Genomic DNA, 24,800 nt, shown 5'->3' with positions numbered 1-24,800 from the left:
GGAAGCTTTAACCCCTTAATGACCGGACCATTTTTCAATTGTCTTACCCTTAATGACAATGGCTATTTTTACATTTCTGCAGTGTTTGTGTTTAGCTGTAATTTTCCTCTTACTCATTTACTGTACCCACACATATTATATACCGTTTTTCTCGCCATTAAATGGACTTTCTAAAGATACCATTATTTTCATCATGTCTTATAATTTACTAAAAAAAATAATAATAAAATATGAGGAAAAAATGGAAAAAAACACACTTTTTCTAACTTTGACCCCCAAAATATGTTACACATCTACAACCACCAAAAAACACCCATGCTAAATAGTTTCTAAATTTTGTCCTGAGTTTAGAAATACCCAATGTTTACATGTTCTCTGCTTTTTTTGCAATTTATGGGGCAATAAATACAAGTAGCACTTCGCTATTTCCAAACCAATTTTTTTTTTAAATTTTCGCTAGTTACATTGGAACCCTGATATCTGTCAGGAATTCCTGAATATCCCTTGACATGTATATATTTTTTTTTAGAAGACAACCCAAAGTATTGATCTAGGCCCATTTTGGTATATTTCATGCCACCATTTCACTGCCAAATGTGATCAAAAAAAAAAAAGTTCACTTTTTCACAAAATTTGTCACAAACTTTAGGTTTCCCACTGAAATTATTTACAAACAGCTTCTGCAATTATGGCACAAATGGTTGTAAATGCTTCTCTGGGATCCCCTTTTTTCAGAAATAGCAGACTTATATGGCTTTGGCATTGCTTTTTGGTAATTAGAAGGTCGCTAAATGCCGCTGCGCACCACACGTGTTTTATGCCCAGGAGTGAAGGGGTTAATTAGGGAGCTTGTAGGGTTAATTTTAGCTTTAGTGTAGTGTAGTAGACAACCCCAAGTATTGATCTAGGCCCATTTTGCTATATTTTATGCCACCATTTCACCGCCAAATGCGAGCAAATAAAAAAAAACTTTACATTTTTCACAATTTTAGGTTTCTCACTGAAATTATTTACAAACAGCTTGTGCAATTATGACAGAAATTGTTGTAAAAGCTTCTCTGGGATCCCCTTTGTTCAGAAATAGCAGACTTATATGGCTTTGGCGTTGCTTTTTAATAATTAGAAGGCCACTAAATGCTGCTGCGCACCACACGTTAATTATGCCTAGCAGTGAAGGGGTTAAATTAGGTAGCTTGTAGGGAGCTTGCAGGGTTAATTTTAGAGATCAGCCTCCCACCTGACACATCCCACCCCCTGATCCCTCCCAAACAGCTCTCTTCCCTCCCCCACCCCACAATTGTTCCCGCCATCTTAAGTACTGGCAGAAAGTCTGCCAGTACTAAATAAAAGAGTTTTTTTTTTTTTTTTTTAATAAAAATAATAAAGTATTTTAGCTGTGATGGACCCCTGCCTTAGCCCCAACCTCCCTGATCCCCCCTCCAGCTCTCTAACCCTCTCCCCTACCTAATTACCGCCATCTTGGGTACTGGCAGCTGTCTGCCAGTACCCAGTTTGGCCCCAAAAACCCCCCAAAAAGTATTTTTATTTTATTTTTTACTTAAAAAACTATTTCTGTAGTGTAGCAGCCCCCCACAATACCCCCACCCCCTCCCAGATCCTTTTATATTTTTTTTTTAAAAATTCCCTTTTTTTTTCCCCCTCTCTGACCTCATTCATTGGTGTCAGTGTGGCTAATGGGTGCACGCGCGCGCGCGCGCGCACACTCACGTGCACGTGCACACCCGCGCATCATGCACGCGCATCGTGCACGCGCACCCTCACACCCGGCACTATCGCTACCACACCCGGCACTATCGCTACCGGTGCAGAGAGGGCCACAGAGTGGCTCTCTCTGCATCGGAGGCTTGTAAAGTGGTATTGCAGGATGCCTCCATATCGAGGCATCACTGCAATACCCTCAGAGCTGCTGGAAGCATTTGTGATCACTTCCAGCACTCTGTTAGACAACTGACGATCCAGGTACGTCTATTGTCATTAACTGCTTGTTAATGCATGACGTACCTGGTACGTCAGTTGTCATTAAGGGGTTAAAACAAGCCCAAGGAGGTGACTGAATCTGACGCGTTTTGTGCCACAGCAGGGTGCGTTGTCTATATATAGGGCAATTGTATTGCTTTCATACCCTCTTTCTGGTAGCAGCTTAAAGGGACAGACTCAAAATAGGTTTTAACTAAACCCTTTTTTATTCAAACACTAATCACTATATTATCTTTGGTGCCAGGTAGATAACTGGCATTTACTAGTACCTCTAACGAAATTAAATCTGTGTAAGTTTTCAGACCCTAAACTTATCCAAGTTTGCAGTTCAGACTTTATTTGACAGATAGTAAAGAGGAATTCCCCTAGCAAAAGTCTCATATACTCAGCACGATAATATTAAACTTGGTGCCACAAAACATGAGGCTGCTTTGTCTATACTGATAGTAACCCCTTCTCACAATACATTCACTTCTACAAACGTTTCATTGATGACTTGCTTATTATCTGGTCATCAAATGAAACCAATGCTAAATAGTTTGTCCAATTCTTGAACAATAGTGACAATGGGGTAGGTTTTACCTATGAATGGCATGAGTCTAAAATTCATTTTTTAGATATTACGCTCGCAGGTGACAACTCATCTGGTAAAATTATAATTAAATTATATCAAAAGCCGATTTCAGGAAATACCATACTCCATAACAAAAGTGCACACTTCAAACACGTTTTTAAGGGTATTGCAAAAGGACAACTGTTGCGAGCCAGAAGAATATGTAACACTGAGTCGGATTTTGTAGAGGAAAGCTCCAACTTCGAAAGCAGATTGATTGAGAGGAGATACCAACCAAGAATTGTCAAAAATGTGGCTAAGGAAGTGGCTAAAATGGATAGGAAAAATACATTTAAGCACAGATCGCATAACACCAAAGATGAACGTACCTTATTTATTACACAGTATTCTTCAGAATTCTATGAAATCTGTGACATTCTGAAAAAATACCTCCCAATACTTTATGGGGATACGGATCTAAAGACTACTGTTGAACAAGGGTTCAAACGTGTATACTCAATAAATTTAACCATAGGTAATATCTTGGACCATAGTCAGCTTCCACAGAACCAGCAGGTTACCACTTGGCTTAGTGTGAACGGTACATACCGGTGTGGGGGAACCAGATGTAAGGCTTGTGAATACCTTACGGAAGGCAAAGAGTTTTATTCATGTGTCACTATTAAGACTTTTGAAACCAAAGGATGTGTAAAGTGCTCTACATCATATGTTGTGTACTTCATAGAATGTACATACCATCATTGTCAATATGTAGGTATGACCACAACAGACATACGTACTCGCATTCAAGAGCATCTTGGCTATATAAAAAATGATAAGTCTTGCTCTGCACTATCACGTCATTTTCTTGAGGTACACGGCGGGGATGTTAGAGGCTTTATATAGCATGTAATTGAGGCCATTAGGCGACCACCAAGGGGGGGAAATAAAGATGCTCTCTAGGCAAGACAAGAAGCATTTTGGATTTTCAAATTGCGAACTCAGGTCCCTGATGGCTTCAATTCAGAGTATGATATAATAAATAATTGGTACTGAATTTAACATTTAAATTTTGTGTGTATTACATGTGTACTTGTGTTTGGAACAACGTACTTTATTATCATCTCTACCACTATCATTGATTCACTGTTGTGAGTCTTATATGTATGTGTGCTTTTTGGTAATGTTTTAGAAGATAATTGGTACAGTCATTATTAATATTTATGTATGCTCTCTGTATACTTGCCATCTACCCTGTTCATATTGTGGTCACTTGTACCCTTTACACATTTTTCAGGCTAGGTTATTATTCTGTCATGTTGGATCATACCCATACAGATAACGTTAAGTTAGAGGTAAATGGGAATATATAAAACTTACCTATGTAAAAGAATAAGAAAAGTGTGTATACATTTTGACAACCGCATCAAGCATATGTGGTATAAATGAATACTGTTTAGTTGCCCTAGCTCCGTGAAGCCTTTGTCTGTATTATACAAATATTATTATACACTATATATTATATGTAACAGTGAAACAAATACCATGTTCAGTATATTTCCAACTAGCCACTAGCAGCCTTATGCCTTCTAAAAACTCTGATTTAGATTGATGTTAAAGTTTTGTATTTTTATATTTATATCTTTGTATTTTTTGTATATAAAAGTCTCACATTGTTAAATGACCTCCATTCGATATTATTGATGTATCCAGGTAGGGGTTAACTGGGAGTGTATTTTCCACCCACCTAATAAACCAGTAACTGTGCAGAGATATCTTTTTAAACTGTTTACCCACCAGTAGTAAGCAGGTCTATGATTACGGCGATTGCCGAAACTAGACCAGCCTGCATTCTCTGTCCTGTGTTGGTGTTTATGGATTTTATCATGTTTGCAAATAAAGATTTTGGATTTAACTTTTTGGATTCAATTGTCCTCTTTGCTGCTTTTTATTTGACAGATGTTAGTTTTGCCTAAACAATTATAATAAAAATGGGGCTATTATATGGTATTTATGTTACATCATGGACTTGACAAAGAAAGGTGACTATATAAATATATATTGTGATCATCCTTGGGTGGCTACTGGTACATAGAATATCTAGCTATTGAGTCTGACCCGGAGCTCTTATCCTTGACAAATAAAGTAAAAATACAAAACCATTGGTCTCCTACATTAGTTCCTGACTGTCCCACATTTTACAAGACTGTCAGGTTTTTTACATGGTTTAAGAGCCCTCCACACTATCCCTACTGCAGCTTCCCAGAACCTTGCAGACGTCACAGTTTGCCAAGGACCACATGGTCATGTCCCTATCTGCTCACTCCCTACCAAGCTCCACCCATGTACCAACCAACCCAATTCACCATGCATCTGTTCTCAGCTCATACTGATTATGATCTGTCTCTTTGAGATGTACATGATTTAATTTGGTGTAAAACACGACCATTGATTCCAACTGCCACCATGCAGGAATTTTTTACAGCACTTGGTAGTGTATTGGAAATAATATTGTACAAAAAAAAACAGTTTCAAATTTACATTTCACTCTTACTGTATCCAGATAAATAAGTACTATCGACAAAAAATATACAGCAAGATTACAAGTTGTGCGGTATGGCTACACCGCTGAAAAATTGGCCATTGCGCACGGAATATGCATGTCTCCCGTATTACAAGTCGCAGCGGTACAGCTATACCACTAGCATTTTAGCCTTTATGCAACTCTCCCTTCCACACTCAAAAAATGAGTTTTGACTGTGGAATTTTCATTGCGCCCGTATTACAGGTTGTGTGGTGCGGTTATAACACTAGCGTTACAGCTTATACCGTTGTGATCCATTCCGCGATCTGAGACCAGTAGTTATGGATTTTTCGGAACAAAAATGTTTCACAAAAGTCATAACAAAAATGTTACAAAGTACGCTAACACCCATAAACTACATATTAACCCCTAAACAGCCACACACACACACACACACCCGCATTACAAATACTATATTAAACTTATTAACCCCTAATCCGCCGCCCACCCACATAGTCAACACTAAATAAACCTATTAACCCCTAAACCGCCGGCCCCCCACATCGCTACTACTATAAAAAAAACTATTAACCCCTAAATGGCTGACCCCCCCACATCACCAACACTAAATAAACCTATTAACCCCTAAACCGCTGGCCCCCCACATCGCTACTACTCTAAAAACCTATTAACCCCTAAACCGCCGCCCCACACTTCGCCAACACTAAACCTATTAACCCCTAAACCGCTGCCCTCCCACATCGCAAAACACTAAATTCAACTATTAATCCCTAAACCTAACACCCCCTAGCTTTAAATTAAACTTACAATATAACTATCTTAAAATAAATAAAAACTTACCTGTGAAAAAAACACAAAGATTAAACTATAAATTAACCTAACATTGCTATTTTAAAAAAATAAAAATAAAAAAAATGAAAAAATAAAAAAAAAAAAAAATTACAAAAAAAACACTAACATTACGAAAAATAAAAAAAATAAAAAAAATCTAAGATTACAAAAAATAATAAAATTATCCAAAATAATAAAAATTAAACCTAATCTAATAGCCCTATAAAAACAAAAAAGCCCCCCCAAAATAAAAACACCCCCTAATCTATCAATAATATTTAAGCAGCTCTCATCCTATTGGCTGATTATTATTTTGTTCACAGGTAAGTTTTTATTTATTTTAAAATAGTTTTATTGTAAGTTTAATTTAAAGGGACACAACCCAAACTTTCTAATTTACTCCTATTATCAATTTTTCTTCATTCTCTTGGTATCTTTATTTTAAATGCAAGATTGTAAGTTTAGATGCCGGCCCTTTTTTGGTGAACAACCTGGGTTGTTCTTGCTGATTGGTGGATAAATTCATCCACCAATAAAAAAGTGCTGTCCAGAGGTCTAAACCAAAAAAGAAACTTAGATGCCTTCTTTTTCAAATAAAGATAGCAAGTGAACGAAGAACAATTGATAATAGGAGTAAATTAGAAAGTTGCTTAAAATTGCTGCTCTCTCTGAATCATAAAAGAAAAAAAAAATGGGTTCAGTGTCCCTTTAAAGTTAGGGGGTGTTAGGTTTAGGGGTTAATAGATTTAGTTTAGTGTTGGCGATGTGGGGGGGGTGGCAGTTTAGGGGTTAATAAGTTTATTTAGTGTTGGCGATATGGGGAGTTGGTGGTATATCGGTTAATAACTTTATTTTATTAGTAGCGATGTGAAGGGGCCGGCAGTTTAGGGGTTAATAACTTTAATTAGTGTCGGCGATGTCGGGGGGTGGCGGATTAGGGGTGTTTAGACTAGGGGTTTATGTTAGGTTGTTAGATTTATATATAACTTTATTTTCCCCATAGACATCAATGGGGTTGCGTTACAGTGATCGCCATTCCGCGATTGCAGGTGTTAGTTTTTTTCTAACACTTTCTCTCTATTGATGTCTATGGGGGAAATGTGCACAAGCACGTCAAGTCAGGCCTTGGCTTTTCTGTGGTATGAAGCTTATCATATCGCACAACAAAAGAATGTTGTTCAGTAACTTGTAATGACAGCGCTATGGAGAGTGCGATACCGCTCATTTTTTTTTGCGTTATTTACGCACCGGGTTTAGCGCACAACTTGTAATCTTGATGATAGTAAATAAAGAATAAAGCAGCGCACAGTTACAATACTGAACTGAACAGACACACTGGCACTCTAGCAAAGAGCATTTAAAGGGACAGTCTAGACCAGTGGGGGGGGGGATTATCATATGGGGCACGAGTAGGAAAGGAGAGAAAGAGGATGCTGGGGGTTCCCTCAAGCACAATAATCATAATTAGTTGCACTTTAGGCTAGATCAGTGTTTCTCAACTCCAATACTCAAGTCCCCCTAACAGACCAGATTTTCATGATATCTGTACTAGAACACAGGTGAAATAATCAGCTGATCAGTAACCATGGTTACTAACTTAAGGCCCCTTCTAAGTGACATAAAACCAGACACTGAGGAATTGGTATCACTTTAACCAGAAAATGGATAGATCTATCCTTTTGAAGGATAATATACCCAAAGATAGAGGGAATTTTAAGGGGCTAACTTTTGTAACTGACTTTAGCGCCCAGTATGATCAAGTATGCGCCATAGTTAGGAAACACTTTGCCCTTTTGGCCGCAGATGACCACTTGATAACTACTGTGGATAGGGGTATTAGATGCTCCTATCGTAGAGCAAAGACTATTGCTAACTATGTTGCTCCCTCCCAACTACCTAATTTAACAGAGAGAAATTCTTCATGGTTATCTCACAAAGGCATGTTTAAGTGTGGCCATTCGCTCTGCAGACCTTGTGAGTTTGTATTCATTACGGACACCTTTATATTTACTGTTACCCAATAATCATTGCCCATTAAGAGCTGCCTAAATTGCAAGTCTGACTATGTAATTTATCGAATTACTTGTCATTCTTTTTCCCTGCAGTACGTAGGTCTTACCACCAGGGATGTGAATACGCGGATACGTGAACACTTATCCACTATAACCCTAGGAAAGGCCAAGACTCCACTTGTGCAACACTTTTCAAACCTACATAACAAAAAGGTTGACACTCTGAGTTGGTGTGCGATTGAAAGAATAAGCACTCCTAAACAGAGAGGTGATAGAGTCAAAATACTAGGAAGGCAGGAGATGTACTGGATTTTTAGACTGCGAACCCATGCTCCTCATGATCTGAATTCCGAATATGACCTCATCAACTATTGGCGTTAGTTTATGCCCACTATAAGGTGCAATAGATTTATTTGAGAGACAGATAATTCTCAATAGTTGATTGGTCATATTCGGTCTCAAATTATTCTCTATGCATATATTTTTGTTGTTGAAACAATTTACTGGAATATGCAAATAATCATGTAAGTAAACCAAGATACTCATATAAATGTATAACATGTATACCATCAGTATGTAATTTTACTTTTTAGTAACATACGTTTGCATATAGTGGAGGATACCAAAAAAAATTGGATATTCTATGCATTACCCTAGCCAATGCATTTTATGGTGCTTATCTATTATAAGTAGACTTGTGTGCGGCGGAAAAATTTGTTTCGGATCGATTCGGATGTTTTCGAATTTAGTTTTTGGATCGATTCGAATTCGGATACATTTGAATGTATTCGTTTCGGATTCATTCGGATTCGAATAAATTCGGATGTATTCGGATTCGATTCGTAAATTCGGAAGTTCGGTATGTGTTAGGTGGGATGTGCTGTGTATTAGACTAGTATTATGTACTGTAATATTAGGTGTAACCCATAGCAGAGCGATATAACCTAATATACTGTACAATACTAGTGTAATTGTGATTAGTCCATGGCCATCCAAATGTAACGAATAAATCCAAACTAATTTAGATTTATTCGTTAGTTTCGGTGCTACGGTAATTCGGAAATTCGAATCGATCTGAAGCTCCGAATTTGACAAATTTGTATGAATTTTTATTCGGAACGAAACGCACATCCCTAATTGTAAGTTTAATAGTACCCATATGTATAATGTTATATAATGGTGTTTAATTTTAAGGTTTATGGTTCACTAATATTGTACTTCATTATGACAGGAATATGTCTTTAAGATTTCCAACCACCTGTAGGTTGTATAGCCCTTTAGGTGAGTGAAGGAAGTGTGTATTTTCTTAATTGTTTTTAGCCAATGAGAAAACAATTGTGTGCATAAATTGTATCTGTACATCAGGTGTGTTAGGCTATGGCTACGGCTACGGTCGAAATGCGTAAGCCATCCTGATGCACAGAACCTTCTATTGAATTGTCCTCTATTTGGATGTATACTCTCTTTTAATGGATACAAAATAAAAGCTACTTTTTAAGGACGGAACTTCAACTTCTTCTTATTTCTATTACAAACTGCCAGTGTCCATCCTTACTCTGACCTGTGGTTGGTTCCCCTCTGCCATGTGATCCGACATCATCATTCTGGGAGGATCAGTTTAACGTAGGCTGTGGCGGTCGACTGTGGAGCGGCTGAGGAACAATCCGGGAGTGAGCGAATAAGCTGGTAAGGCTCCACCGCTGAATGATCACAGGATACGCCAGATGATGTGTTTGTGATGTGATGATATGTTTGTAATGATGAGAGTTTCATGTTTGATGTGACCAAGTGTTGGTATATCGCTGGCTTGTTTGTCAGTATAGCTATAATGATTAGGCTTCACCGCTAGTTTCCACACAGGTCAGCCGAGTGCATGCTTGCACTATTGCTTCTTTGCATACTTTGGAAATTTGTATATCCCCATTTGACTCTTTTGAATTCATCACTTTAACAAGCCCATACATCACATTAACACACTTTGAATAGTGAAGTAATTACTACATCTGGTATATAAGACTCCTGTACAGTGACAAACAACTTTAAAAAGCTTGTATTACTATATCAAGATAATACAATTTACAATAATAAAACTAACAAATTTCATTTAAATTTTGAATAGATTTTTAATATTTGTGTGTGTGAGCTGATAATGAGTTTATGGAACCAAGGGGGCGGTGGCCATGGGAATCACTGGTCTAGACCCAATACTTGTTACTTATTGTTACATACCAGAATAGCATCCAACAACTGGTCCCACATCTATAATCTTGTAAGAAGTACATGAACCTTTTAAATTATCATTGTTTGTTAGCAGCCGAAAATTCTGCCAAGCTCCGCCCAACTATTAAGTGTATATGTTGTTATGTTAAGTTTCTCCAATCACGATCGACTCTTGAATACGTTTTCCTACTCACACACGCTGATTTGTTCACACGCTGAAAAATATTAAACGTGCACTGCTAAACTGTTATACAAGAAAACAGCTAACTGCACAAGAATGAAGCTGTGGGCGGAGCTTGATGGCCATTTTCAGATGCTAACAAACGATGATTATTTAAAAGTTTCATTTACTTCTTACAAGCTTATAGATGTCTCTGGTATGTAACAATAAGTAATAAAGAATTGGGTCTAGACTATCCTTCTAAGCTACTTAACTTAATAAGCCTTATGACTTAAGAGTCCTGCGGCCAGATTACGAGTTTTCCGTTATGAGCTGTGCGGTGCTAACGAGCAGTTTTTCTCACCGCTCACTTACCTGCAGCGCTGGTATTACAGGTTATTATAAATCCAGCGTTAAAAGGCAAGAAGTGAGCGTAGAGCAAAATTGAGCTTCATACCGCACTCCAATACCAGCGCTGCTTAAGTCAGCGGTGAGCTGGTCGTACGTGCTCTTCTGGAGGACCACTTCTGCCGGCTTCGTTGAGGACATCTTGCCGCTTGGATGAATACTTCTCCCGGTAAGTGAATCTTCGGGGGTTAGTGTTAGGATTTTTTAAGGGTGTATTGGGTGGGTTTATTTTTTAGGTTAGGGCTTTGGGCAGGAACAGAGCTAAATCCCCTTTTAAGGGTAATGCCCATCCAAATGCCCTTTTCAGGGCAATGGGGAGCTTAGGTTTTATTAGTTAGGCTTTTATTTGGGGGGTTGGTTGTGTGGGTGGGGGTTTTTACTGTTGGGGGGTTGTTTGTATTTTTTTTACAGGTAAAAGAGCTGATTTCTTTGGGGCAATGCCCTGCAAAAGGCCCTTTTAAAAGGGCTATTGGTAGTTTAGTTTAGGCTAGGGTTTTTTTTTTATTTTGGGGGGGCTTTTTTTTATTTTGATAGGGCTCTTAGATTAGGTGTAATTAGTTTAAAGATCTGCAATTTATTTTTTATTTTCTGTAATTTAGTGTTTGTTTGTTTTTTTGATTTAGCTAATTTAATTTATTTAATTGTATTTAATGTAGGTAATTTATTTAATTGTAATGTAGTGTTAGGTGTTAGTGTAACTTAGGTTAGGTTTTATTTTACAGGTCAATTTGTATTTATTTTAGCTAGGTAGTTATTAAATAGTTAATAACTATTTAGTAACTATTCTACCTAGTTAAAATAAATACAAACTTGCCTGTAAAATAAAAATAAACCCTAAGCTAGCTACAATGTAACTATTAGTTATACAGTAGCTAGCTTGGGGTTTATTTTATAGGTAAGTATCTAGTTTTAAATAGGAATAATTTAGTTAATTATAGGAATTTTATTTAGATTTATTTCAATTATATTTAAGTTAGGGGGTGTTAGGGTTAGGGTTAGACTTAAGTTTAAATGGTTAATACATTTAGAATAGTGGTGGCGACGTTGGGGACAGCAGATTTAGGGGTTAATTTAGGTAGGTGGCGGCGATGTTGGGGGCAGCAGATTAGGGGTTAATAAATATAATGTAGGTTGCGGCAATGTATGGAGCGGAAGATTAGGGGTTAATAAGTATAATGTAGGTGGCAGCGATGTTGAGGCGGCAGATTAGGGGTTAATAGTATTTAACTAGTGTTTGCGAGGCGGGAGTGCGGCGGTTTAGGAGTTAATATGTTTATTATAGTGGCGGCGATGTCGGAAGCGGCAGATTAGGGGTTAATAATTTTATTTTAGTGTTTGCGATGCGGGAGGGCCTTGGTTTAGGGGTTAATAGGTAGTTTATGGGTGTTAGTGTACTTTTTAGCACTTTAGTTATGAGTTTTATGTTACAGAGTTGTAGTGTAAAACTCATAACTACTGACTTTAGAATGCGTTATGGAGCTTGTCGGTATAGGGTGTACCGCTCACTTTTTGGCCTTCCAGGACAGACTCGTAATACCGGCGCTATGGAAGTCCCATAGAAAAAAGGGTTTACGAAGTTTACATAAGTCGGTTTGCGGTAAGGCCAACAAAGTGTGCAGTACACCTATACCTGCAAGACTCGTAATACCAGCGGGCGTAAAAAAGCAGCGTTAAGACCTGTTAACGCTGCTTTTTTACCTTAACGCACAACTCGTAATCTAGCCGCTGATTTCCATATTTAAAGGGTTTCTTTCTACCTAAAAATGCATGAATTACCATGTAGTTTAAGCCTAATAAATACAATGTTATACTCATGTCCATATCTATTTAATCTTTTTCTATGAATATACATGAGCAGCACATTATAAATGATGAAATAAATACCTTGAGCTGCCTTCATACTCCTGGCGGACAGACTCCGAGCATGATGGGATAGCTGGCTCTGGCCATAGTCTTCCTCTTCCTGCTGGTATATCTTTCTGTTGCTGGACCCCACGCGTTTCATCCTCTGCGCTCGCACATATGTGTAGGGCTGAGCCCTGATAGGTGCAGACTTATACTTGTCTCTCTCTTTCAGAACTTCAACACGCTCAGATTCCTGAGAATAATCCCATGAAATGTCCTCAAACTGGAAAATCATTACACTTGTTGGGATATTAATCACCATTCTAGAAGAAAAAAATAACACAATAAACAAAGACAACTCTGTGTTTGCAGTGTTTAGGGTGCATGTGTGTACTGTGTGCTTGCAGTGTGTAGGGTATATGTATGTGTGTGTACTGTGTGTTTGCAGTGTTTAGGGTGCAAGTAAGTGTGTGTGTACTGTGTGTTTGTAATGTTTAGGGTATATATATATATATATATATATATATATGTGTGTGTGTGTGTGTGCTGTAATTGGTGTTTAGGGTATATGTATGTGTTTGTACTGTGTGTGTTTGTAGTGTGTAGGGTATATGTACAGTATCTCACAAAAGTGAGTACACCACTCACATTTTTTTTAAATATTTTATTATATCTTTTCATGTGACAACACTGAAGAAATGACACTTTGCTACAGTGTAAAGTAGTAAGTGTTCAGCCTGTATAACAGTGTAAATTTGCTGTCCCCTCAAAATAACAACACACAGCCATTAATGTCTAAACCGTTGGCAACAAAAGTGAGTACACCCCTAAGTGGAAATGTTCAAATTGGGCCCAAAGTGTCAATATTTTGTTTGACCACCATTATTTTCCAGCACCAGAGCTTCACAGGTTGCCACTGGAGTCCTCTTCCACTCCTCCATGACAACATCACGGAGCTGGTGGATGTTAGAGACCTTGCGCTCCCCCACCTTCCGTTTGAGGATGCCCCACAGATGCTCAATAGGGTTTAGGTCTGGAGACATGCTTGGCCAGTCCATCACCTTTACCCTCAGCTTCTTTAGCAAGGCAGTGATCCTCTTGGAGGTGTATTTGGGGTCGTTATCATGTTGGAATACTGCCCTGTGGCCCAATCTCCGAAGGGAGGGGATCATGCACTGCTTCAGTATGTCGCAGTACATGATGGCATTCATGGTTCCCTCAATGAACTGTAGCTCCCCAGTGCCCGCAGCACTCATGCAGGCCCAGACCATGACACTCCCACCACCATGCTTGACTGTAGGCAAGACCTACTTGTCTTTGTACTACTCACCTGGTTGCCGCCACACACGCTTGACACCATCTGAACCAGATAAGTTTATCTTGGTCTCATCGGACCACAGGACCTGGTTCCAGTAATCCATGTCCTTAGTCTGCTTGTCTTCAGCAAACTGTTTGCGGGCTTTCTTGGGCATCATCTTTAGAAGCAGGTCCTTCTGGGACGACAGCCATGCAGACCAATGTGATGCAGTGTGCGGCGTATGGTCTGAGCACTGACAGGCTGACCCCCTCACCCCTTCAACCTCTGCAGCAATGCTGGCAGCACTCATTTCTCAAAGACAACCTCTGGATATGACGCTGAGCACGTGCACTTAACTTTTTTGGTCGACTATGGCAAGGCCTGTTCTGAGTGGAACCTGTCCTGTGAAACCGCTGTATGGTCTTGCCCACCATGCTGCAGCTCAGTTTCAGGGTCTTGACAATCTTCTTATAGTCTAGGCCATCTTTATGTAGAGCAACAATTCTTTTTTTTCAGATACTCAGAGAGTTCTTTGCCATGAGGTGCCATGTTGAACTTTCAATGACCAGTATGAGAGAGTGTGAAAGCGATAACACCAAATTTAACACACCTGCTCCGCGTTCACACCTGAGACCTTGTAACACTAATGAGTCACATGACACCGGGGAGGGAAAATGGCTAATTGGGCCCAATTTGGACATTTCCACTTAGGGGTGTACTCACTTTTGTTGCCAACGGTTTAGACATTAATGGCTGTGTGTTGAGTTATTTTGAGGGGACAGCAAATTTACACTGTTATACAGGCTGTACACTCACTACTTTCCATTGTAGCAAAGTGTAATTTCTTCAGTGTTGTCACATGAAAAGATATAATAAAATATTTTCAAAAATGTGAGGGGTGTACTCACTTTTGTGAGATACTGTATGTGTGTACTGTGATACTGTATGTGTGTAAGATACTGTATGTGTAAGGTATATGTATGTGTGTATACTGTGTGCTTGCAGTGTGTAAGGTATATGTATGTGTGTGTACTGTATGCATGCAGTGTGTAGGGTATATGTATGTGTGTGTACTGTGTGCTTGCAGTGTGTAAGGTATATGTATGTGTGTGTACTGTGTGAATGCAGTGTGTAAGGTATATGTATGTGTGTGTACTGTGTGCTTGCAGGGTGTAAGGTATATGTATGTGTGTGTACTGTGTGCTTGAAGTGTGTAAGGTATATATATGTGTGTGTACTGTGTGCTTGCAGTGTGTAGGGTATATGTATGTGTGTACTGTGTGCTGGCAGTGTGTAAGGTATATGTATGTGTGTGTACTGTGTGCGTGCAGTGTGTAAGGTATATGTATGTGTGTGTACTGTGTGCTTGAAGTGTGTAAGGTATATGTATGTGTGTTTACTGTGTGCTTGCAGTGTGTAGGGTATATGTATGTGTGTGTACTGTGTGCTTGCAGTGTGTACGGTATGTGTGAGTACTGTGTGCTTGCAGTGTGTAGGGTATATGTATGTGTGTGTACTGTGTGCATGCAGTGTGTAGGGTATATGTATGTGTGTGTACTGTGTGCCTGCAGTGTGTAAGGTATATGTATGTGTGTGTACTGTGTGCGTGCAGTGTGTAAGGTATATGTATGTGTGTGTACTGTGTGCTTGAAGTGTGTAAGGTATATGTATGTGTGTGTACTGTGTGCTTGCAGTGTGTAGGGTATATGTATGTGTGTGTACTGTGTGCTTGCAGTGTGTACGGTATGTGTGAGTACTGTGTGCTTGCAGTGTGTAGGGTATATGTATGTGTGTGTACTGTGTGCATGCAGTGTGTAGGGTATATGTATGTGTGTGTACTGTGTGCTTGCAGTGTGTAGGGTATATGTATGTGTGTGTACTGTGTGCATGCAGTGTGTACGGTATATGGTATATGTATGTGTGTACTGTGTGCGTGCAGTGTGTAAGGTATATGTATGTGTGTGTACTGTGTGCATGCAGTGTGTAGGGTATATGTATGTGTGTGTACTGTGTGCATGCAGTGTGTAAGGTATATGTATGTGTGTGTACTGTATGCATGCAGTGTGTAGGGTATATGTATGTGTGTGTACTGTGTGCTTTCAGTGTGTAGGGTATATGTATGTGTGTGTACTGTGTGTATGCAGTGTGTAGGGTATATGTATGTGCGTGTACTGTGTGCATGCAGTGTGTACGGTATATGTATGTGCGTGTACTGTGTGCATGCAGTGTGTACGGTATATGTATGTGTGTGTACTGTGTGCATGCAGTGTGTAGGGTATATGTATATATGTGTACTGTTTGCTTGCAGTGTGTAGGGTATATTTATGTGTGTGTACTGTGTGCTTGCAGTGTGTAGGGTATATGTATATATGTGTACTGTTTGCTTGCAGTGTGTAGGGTATATGTATGTGTGTGTACTGTGTGCTTGCAGTGAGTAGGGTATATGTATGTGTATGTACTGTGTGCTTGCAGTGTGTAGGGTATATGTATGTGTGTACTATGTGCTGGCAGTGTGTAAGGTATATGTATGTGTGTGTACTGTGTGCTTGCAGTGTGTTGGGTATATGTATTTGTGTACTGTGTGCATGCAGTGTGTAAGGTATATGTATGTGTATGTACTGTGTGCTTGCAGTGTGTAGGGTATATGTATGTGTGTTCTGTGTGCTGGCAGTGTGTAAGGTATATGTATGTGTGTGTACTGTGTGCTTGCAGTGTGTTGGGTATATGTATGTGTGTATACTGTGTGCCTGCAGTGTTTAAGGTATATGTATGTGTGTGTACTGTGTGCTTTCAGTGTGTAAGGTATATGTATGTGGGTGTACTGTGTGCTTGCAGTGTGTAAGGTATATGTATGTGTGTGTACTGTGTGCATGCAGTGTGTAAGGTATATGTATGTGTGTGTACTGTGTGCTTGCAGTGTGTAAGGTATATGTATGTGTGTGTACTGTATGCTTGCAGTGTGTAAGGTATATGTGTGTACTGTGTGCATGCAGTGTGTAAGGTATATGTATATGTGTGTACTGTGTGCATGCAGTGTGTAAGGTATATGTATGTGTGTGTACTGTCTGTGTGCTTGCAGTGTGTAAGGTATATGTATGTGTGTGTACTGTGTGCATGCAGTGTGTAAGGTATATGTATGTGTGTGTACTGTGTGCTTGCAGTGTGTAAGGTATATGTATGTGTGTGTACTGTGTGCATGCAGTGTGTAGGGTATATGTATATATGTGTACTGTGTGCTTGCAGTGTGTAGGGTATATGTATGTGAGTACTGTGTGCTGGCAGTGTGTAAGGTATATGTATGTGTGTGTACTGTGTGCTTGCAGTGTGTTGGGTATATGTATTTGTGTACTGTGTGCATGCAGTGTGTAAGGTATATGTTATGTATGTGTATGTACTGTGTGCTTGCAGTGTGTAGGGTATATGTATGTGTGTACTGTGTGCTGGCAGTGTGTAAGGTATATGTATGTGTGTGTACTGTGTGCTTGCAGTGTGTTGGGTATATGTATTTGTGTACTGTGTGCATGCAGTATGTAAGGTATATGTATGTGTATGTACTGTGTGCTTGCAGTGTGTAGGGTATATGTATGTGTGTACTATGTGCTTGCAGTGTGTAGGGTATATGTATGTGTGTACTATGTGCTTGCAGTGTGTTGGGTATATGTATTTGTGTACTGTGTACATGCAGTGTGTAAGGTATATGTATGCGTGTATACTGTGTGCCTGCAGTGTGTAAGGTATATGTATGTGTGTGTACTGTGTGCTTGCAGTGTGTAAGGTATATGTATGTGTGTGTACTGTGTGCTTGCAGTGTGTAAGGTATATGTATGTGTGTACTGTGTGCATGCAGTGTGTAAGGTATATGTATGTGTGTGTACTGTGTGCTTGCAGTGTGTAAGGTAGATGTATATGTGTGTACTGTGTGCTTGCAGTGTGTAAGGTAGATGTATGTGGGTGTACTGTGTGCTTGCAGTGTGTAAGGTATATGTATGTGTGTGTACTGTGTGCATGCAGTGTGTAAGGTATATGTATGTGTGTGTACTGTGTGCTTGCAGTGTGTAAGGTATATGTATGTGTGTGTACTGTGTGCATGCAGTGTGTAGGGTATATGTATGTGTGTACTGTGTGCGTGCAGTGTGTAAGGTATATGTATGTTTACTTACTGTGTGGCTAGGGTGGGTTACTGGCATACATTCTATAACCATATGATTCTCTGTTTACCTGTTTCCTCGAATACACAGTGACAGCACAGGGTCTGCCTTACTATTCGCCCGCATCACTCGGAGGCAGTCACCGTTTAGAAAGTTAAAAACGCGGATTTTGCCATCTGCACAACCTGTGATGACTCTGAGATAAAGGAACTCCAGACACGTCACTTCCCTGTAGTGAAAAAACAGATCTTTTTTATAATGTAACGTGATTGTCATATTGTATCATTATCTTCTCTGTGTGGTCTAGCCAATAAGCATCAGTAGGAAGTACCTATCAGCCAATAAGCAATAGTAGGAAGTACCTATCAGCCAATAAGCATCAGTAGGAAGTACCTATCAGCCAATAAGCATCAGTAGGAAGTACCTATCAGCCAATAAGCATTAGTAGGAAGTACCTATCTGCCAATAAGCATGAGTAGGAAGTACCTATCAGCCAATAAGCATCAGTAGGAAGTACCTATTAGCCAATAAGCATTAGTAAGAAGTACCTATAAACCAATAAGCATTAGAAGGAAATACCTATCAGCCAATAAGCATTAGTAGGAAGTACCTATTAGCCAATAAGCATTAGTAAGAAGTACGTGAGCATTAGGAAGAAGTATTTAGGGATCAGTGAGCATTATGAGGAAGTACTTAGGGATCAGTGAGCATTATGAGGAAGTACTTAGGGATCAGTGAGCATTATGAGGAAGTACTTAGGGATCAGTGAGCATTAGGAAGAAGTACTTAGTGATCAGTGAGCATTAGGAGGAAGTGATCAGTGAGCATTAGCAGGAAGTACTTAGGCCTAGATTTGGAGTTTGGCGGTAGCCGTGAAAACCAGCGTTAGAGGCTCCTAACGCTGGTTTTAGGCTACCGCCGGTATTTGGAGTCATTAAAAAAATGGTCTAACGCTCACTTTTCAGCCGCGACTTTTCCATACCGCAGATCCCCTTACGTCAATTGCGTATCCTATCTTTTCAATGGGATCTTTCTAACTCCGGTATTTAGAGTCGTGGCTGAAGTGAGCGTTAGAAATCTAACGACAAAACTCCAGCCGCAGAAAAAAGTCAGTAGTTAAGAGCTTTCTGGGCTAACGCCGGTTTATAAAGCTCTTAACTACTGTGCTCTAAAGTACACTAACACCCATAAACTACCTATGTACCCCTAAACCGAGGTCCCCCCACATCACCGACACTCGATTAAATTTTTTTAACCCCTAATCTGCCGACCGCCACCTACGTTATACTTATGTACCCCTAATCTGCTGCCCCTAACACCATCGACCCCTATATTATATTTATTAACCCCTAACCTGCCCCCCACAACGTCGCAGCCAGCTACCTACAATAATTAACCCCTAATCTGCCGACCGCAAAGAGCCGTCACCTACATTATAGCTATGTACCCCTAATCTGATGCCCCTAACACCGCCGACCCCTATATTATATTTATTAACCCCTAATCTGCCCCCCACAACGTCGCCTCCACCTGCCTACACTTATTAACCCCTAATCTGCCGAGCGGACCGCACCGCTATTATTATAAAGTTATTAACCCCTAATCCGCCTCACTAACCCTATAATAAATAGTATTAACCCCTAATCTGCCCTCCCTAACATCGCCGACACCTAACTTCAATTATTAACCCCTAATCTGCCGACTGGAGCTCACCGCTATTCTAATAAATGTATTAACCCCTAAAGCTAAGTCTAACCCTAACACTAACACCCCCCTAAATTAAATATAATTTTAATCTAACGAAATTAATTAACTTTTATTAAATAAATTATTCCTATTTAAAGCTAAATACTTACCTGTAAAATAAATCCTAATATAGCTACAATATAAATTATAATGATATTATAGCTATTTTAGGATTAATATTTATTTTACAGGTAACTTTGTATTTATTTTAACCAGGTACAATAGCTATTACATAGTTAAGAACTATTTAATAGCTAAAATAGTTAAAATAATTACAAATTTACCTGTAAAATAAACCTAAGTTACAATTAAACCTAACACTACACTATCAATAAATAAATTAAATACAATTCCTACAAATAAATACAATGAAATAAACTAACTAAAGTACAAAAAATAAAAAAGAACTAAGTTACAAAAAATAAAAAAATATTTACAAACATTAGAAATATATTACAACAATTTTAAACTAATTACACCTACTCTAAGCCCCCTAATAAAATAACAAAGCCCCCCAAAATAAAAAAATGCCCTACCCTATTCTAAATTACTAAAGTTCAAAGCTCTTTTACCTTACCAGCCCTGAACAGGGCCCTTTGCGGGGCATGCCCCAAGAAGTTCAGCTCTTTGGCCTGTAAAAAAAAACATACAATTGGATGAAGACTTCTACCGGATGGAGGACCTCTTCTTGCTCCGCTTGGATGAAGAATTTGGCTCGGCTGGGTGAAGACGACTCAAGGTAGGGAGATCTTCAGGGGCTTAGTGTTAGGTTTATTTAAGGGGGGTTTGGGTTAGATTAGGGGTATGTGGGTGGTGGGTTGTAATGTTGGGGGGGGGTATTGTATGTTTTTTTTTACAGGCAAAAGAGCTGAACTTCTTGGGGCATGCCCCGCAAAGGGCCCTGTTCAGGGCTGGTAAGGTAAAAGAGCTTTGAACTTTAGTAATTTAGAATAGGGTAGGGCATTTTTTTATTTTGGGGGGCTTTGTTATTTTATTAGGGGGCTTAGAGTAGGTGTAATTAGTTTAAAATTGTTGTATTATATTTCTAATGTTTGTAAATATTTTTTTATTTTTTGTAACTTAGTTCTTTTTTATTTTTTGTACTTTAGTTAGTTTATTTCATTGTATTTATTTGTAGGAATTGTATTTAATTTATTTATTGATAGTGTAGTGTTAGGTTTAATTGTAGATAATTATAGGTATTTTATTTAATTAATTTATTGATAGTGTAGTGTTAGGTTTAATTGTAACTTAGGTTAGGATTTATTTTACAGGTAAATTTGTAATTATTTTAACTATTTTAGCTATTAAATAGTTCTTAACTATTTAATAGCTATTGTACCTGGTTAAAATAATTACAAAGTTGCCTGTAAAATAAATATTAATCCTAAAATAGCTATAATATAATTATAATTTATATTGTAGCTATATTAGGATTTATTTTACAGGTAAGTATTTAGCTTTTAATAGGAATAATTTATTTAATAAGAGTTAATTAATTTTGTTAGATTAAAATTATATTTAATTTAGCGGGGTGTTAGTGTTAGGGTTAGACTTAGCTTTAGGGGTTAATACATTTATTAGAATAGCGGTGAGCTCCAGTCGGCAGATTAGGGGTTAATAATTGAAGTTAGGTGTCGGCGATGTTAGGGAGGGCAGATTAGGGGTTAATACTATTTATTATAGGGTTAGTGAGGCGGATTAGGGGTTAATAACTTTATAATAATAGCTGTGCGGTCCGCTCGGCAGATTAGGGGTTAATAAGTGGAGGCAGGTGGAGGCGACGTTGTGGGGGGCAGATTAGGGGTTAATAAATATAATATAGGGGTCGGCGGTGTTAGGGGCAGCAGATTAGGGGTACATAGGGATAATGTAAGTAGCGGCAGTTTACGGAGCGGCAGATTAGGGGTTAAAAATAATATACAGGGGTCAGCGATAGCGGGGGCGGCAGAATAAGGGTTACTAAGTGTAAAGTTAGGGGTGTTTAGACTCGGGGTACATGTTAGAGTGTTAGGTGCAGACGTAGGAAGTGTTTCCCCATAGCAAACAATGGGGCTGCGTTAGGAGCTCAACGCGGCTTTTCTGCAGGTGTTAGGTTTTTTTCAGCTCAAACAGCCCCATTGTTTCCTATGGGGGGATCGTGCACGAGCACGTTTTTGAGGCTGGCCGCGTCCGTAAGCAACTCTGGTATCGAGAGTTGAAGTTGCGTTAAATATGCTATACGCTCCTTTTTTGGAGCCTAACGCAGCCATTCTGTGGACTCTCAATACCAGAGTTATTTTAAAGGTGCGGCCAGAAAAAAGCCAGCGTTAGCTACGCGGGTCGTTACCGACAAAACTCTAAATCTAGCCGTTAGTGATCAGTGAGCATGACGAGGAAGTACTTAGTGATCAGTGAGCATTAAACGGAAGTACTTATGAAACAGTGAGCATTAGCAGGAAAAACTTAGTGATCAGTGAGCATTATGAGGAAGTACTTAGTGATCAGTGAGCATTAGCAGGAAGTACTTAGTGATCAGTGAGCATTAGCATGAAGTACTTAGTGATCAGTGAGCATTAGCAGGAAGTACTTAGTGATCAGTGAGCATTAGCAGGAAGTACTTAGGGATCAGTGAGCATTAGCAGGAAGTACTTAGTGATCAGTGAGCATTAGGAATAAGTACTTAGGGATCAGTGAGCATTAGGAGGAAGTACTTAGTGATCAGTGAGCATTAGCAGGAAGTACTTAGGGATCAGTGAGCATTAGCAGGAAGTACTTAGGAATCAGTGAACATTAGCAGGAAGTACTTAGGGATCAGTGAGCATTAGCAGGAAGTACGTAGGGATCAGTGAGCATTAGGAGGAAATACTTAGGGATCAGTGAGCATTAGCAGGAAGTACTTAGTGATCAGTGAGCATTAGCAGGAAGTACGTAGGGATCAGTGAGCATTAGGAGGAAATACTTAGTGATCAGTGAGCATTAGCAGGAAGTACTTAGTGATCAGTGAGCATTAGCAGGAAGTACTTAGGGATCAGTGAGCATTAGCAGGAAGTACTTAGTGATCAGTGAGCATTAGGAATAAGTACTTAGGGATCAGTGAGCATTAGGAGGAAGTACTTAGTGATCAGTGAGCATTAGCAGGAAGTACTTAGGGATCAGTGAGCATTAGCAGGAAGTACTTAGGAATCAGTGAACATTAGCAGGAAGTACTTAGGGATCAGTGAGCATTAGCAGGAAGTACGTAGGGATCAGTGAGCATTAGGAGGAAATACTTAGGGATCAGTGAGCATTAGCAGGAAGTACTTAGTTATCAGTGAGCATTAGCAGGAAGTACTTAGTGATCAGTGAGCATTAGGAATAAGTACTTAGGGATCAGTGAGCATTAGGAGGAAGTACTTAGTGATCAGTGAGCATTAGCAGGAAGTACTTAGGTATCAGTGAGCATTAGCAGGAAGTACTTAAGAATCAGTGAGCATTAGCAGGAAGTACGTAGGGATCAGTGAGCATTAGGAGGAAATACTTAGGGATTAGTGAGCATTAGCAGGAAGTACGTAGGGATCAGTGAGCATTAGGAGGAAGTACTTAGTGATCAGTGAGCATTAGGAAAAAGTATGTAGGGATCAGTGAGCATTAGGAAGAAGTATTTAGTGATCAGTGAGCATTAGCAGGAAGTACGTAGGGATCAGTGAGCATTAGGAAGAAGTACGTAGGGTTCAGTGAGCAATAGCAGGAAGCACTTAGTGATCAGTGAGCATTAGCAGGAAGTATTAGCAGGAAGTAATTAGTGATCAGTAAGCATTAGACGGAAGTACGTAGGGATCAGTGAGCATTAGCAGGAAGTACTTAGTGATCAGTGAACATTAGCAGGAAGTACTTAGTGATCAGTGAGCATTAGCAGGAAGTATTAGCAGGAAGTACTTAGTGATCAGTAAGCATTAGAAGGAAGTACTTAGGGATCAGTGAGCAATAGCAGGAAGTACTTAGTGATCAGTGAACATTAGCAGGAAGTACTTAGTGATCAGTGAGCATTAGGAGGAAGTACTTAGTGATCAGTGAGCATTAACAGGAAGTCCTTAGTGATCAGTGAGCATTAGCAGGAAGTACTTAGTAATCAATGAGCATTAGCAGGAAGTACTTAGGGATCAGTGAGCATTAGCAGGAAGTACTTAGTGATCAGTGAGTATTAGCAGGAAGTACTTAGGGAAGATGAGCATTAGCAGGAAGTACTTAGGGATCAGTGAGCATTAGCAGGAAGTACTTAGGGATCAGTGAACATTAGCAGGAAGTACTTAGTGATCAGTGAGCATTAGCATGAAGTACTTAGTGATCAGTGAGCATTAGCAGGAAGTACTTAGTGATAAGTGAGCATTAGCATGAAGTACTTAGTGATCAGTGAGCATTAGCAGGAAGTACTTAGTGATCAGTGAACATTAGCAGGAAGTGCTTAGTGATCAGTGAGTATTAGCAGGAAGTACTTAGGGAAGATGAGCATTAGCAGGAAGTACTTAGTGATTAGTGAGCATTAGCAGGAAGTACTTAGTGATCAGTGAGCATTAGCATGAAGTACTTAGTGATCAGTGAGCATTAGCAGGAAGTACTTAGTGATAAGTGAGCATTAGCATGAAGTACTTAGTGATCAGTGAACATTAGCAGGAAGTGCTTAGTGATCAGTGAGTATTAGCAGGAAGTACTTAGGGAAGATGAGCATTAGCAGGAAGTACTTAGTGATTAGTGAGCATTAGCAGGAAGTACTTAGTGATCAGTGAGCATTAGCATGAAGTACTTAGTGATCAGTGAGCATTAGCAGGAAGTACTTAGTGATAAGTGAGCATTAGCATGAAGTACTTAGTGATCAGTGAGCATTAGCAGGAAGTACTTAGTGATCAGTGAACATTAGCAGGAAGTGCTTAGTGATCAGTGAGCATTAGCAGGAAGTACTTAATGATCAGTGAGCATTAGCATGAAGTACTTAGTGATCAGTGAGCATTAGCAGGAAGTACTTAGTGATAAGTGAGCATTAGCAGGAAGTACTTAGTGATCAGTGAGCATTAGCAGGAA

The 24,800-nt window shown here is 39.3% G+C and overlaps 1 protein-coding gene across 1 annotated transcript in view; it reads right to left on the bottom strand.

Annotated features, from left to right (window-relative positions):
* Nucleotides 1–24,800, bottom strand: part of FBXW10B (F-box and WD repeat domain containing 10B) — a 161,963-nt gene that overhangs the window by 2,361 nt on the left and 134,802 nt on the right. Inside the window, 2 exon segments of the mRNA XM_053696877.1 lie at nucleotides 12,612–12,895; nucleotides 18,088–18,246. Of these exon segments, the coding sequence (XP_053552852.1) occupies nucleotides 12,612–12,895; nucleotides 18,088–18,246 (443 nt within the window).

This window comes from Bombina bombina, chromosome 1 (genome assembly GCF_027579735.1).
Source record: "Bombina bombina isolate aBomBom1 chromosome 1, aBomBom1.pri, whole genome shotgun sequence".
Classification (NCBI taxonomy): Eukaryota; Metazoa; Chordata; class Amphibia; order Anura; family Bombinatoridae; genus Bombina; species Bombina bombina.
Note: the sequence above shows the minus strand (reverse complement) of the source record. Positions and strands in the feature narration are given on the sequence as shown.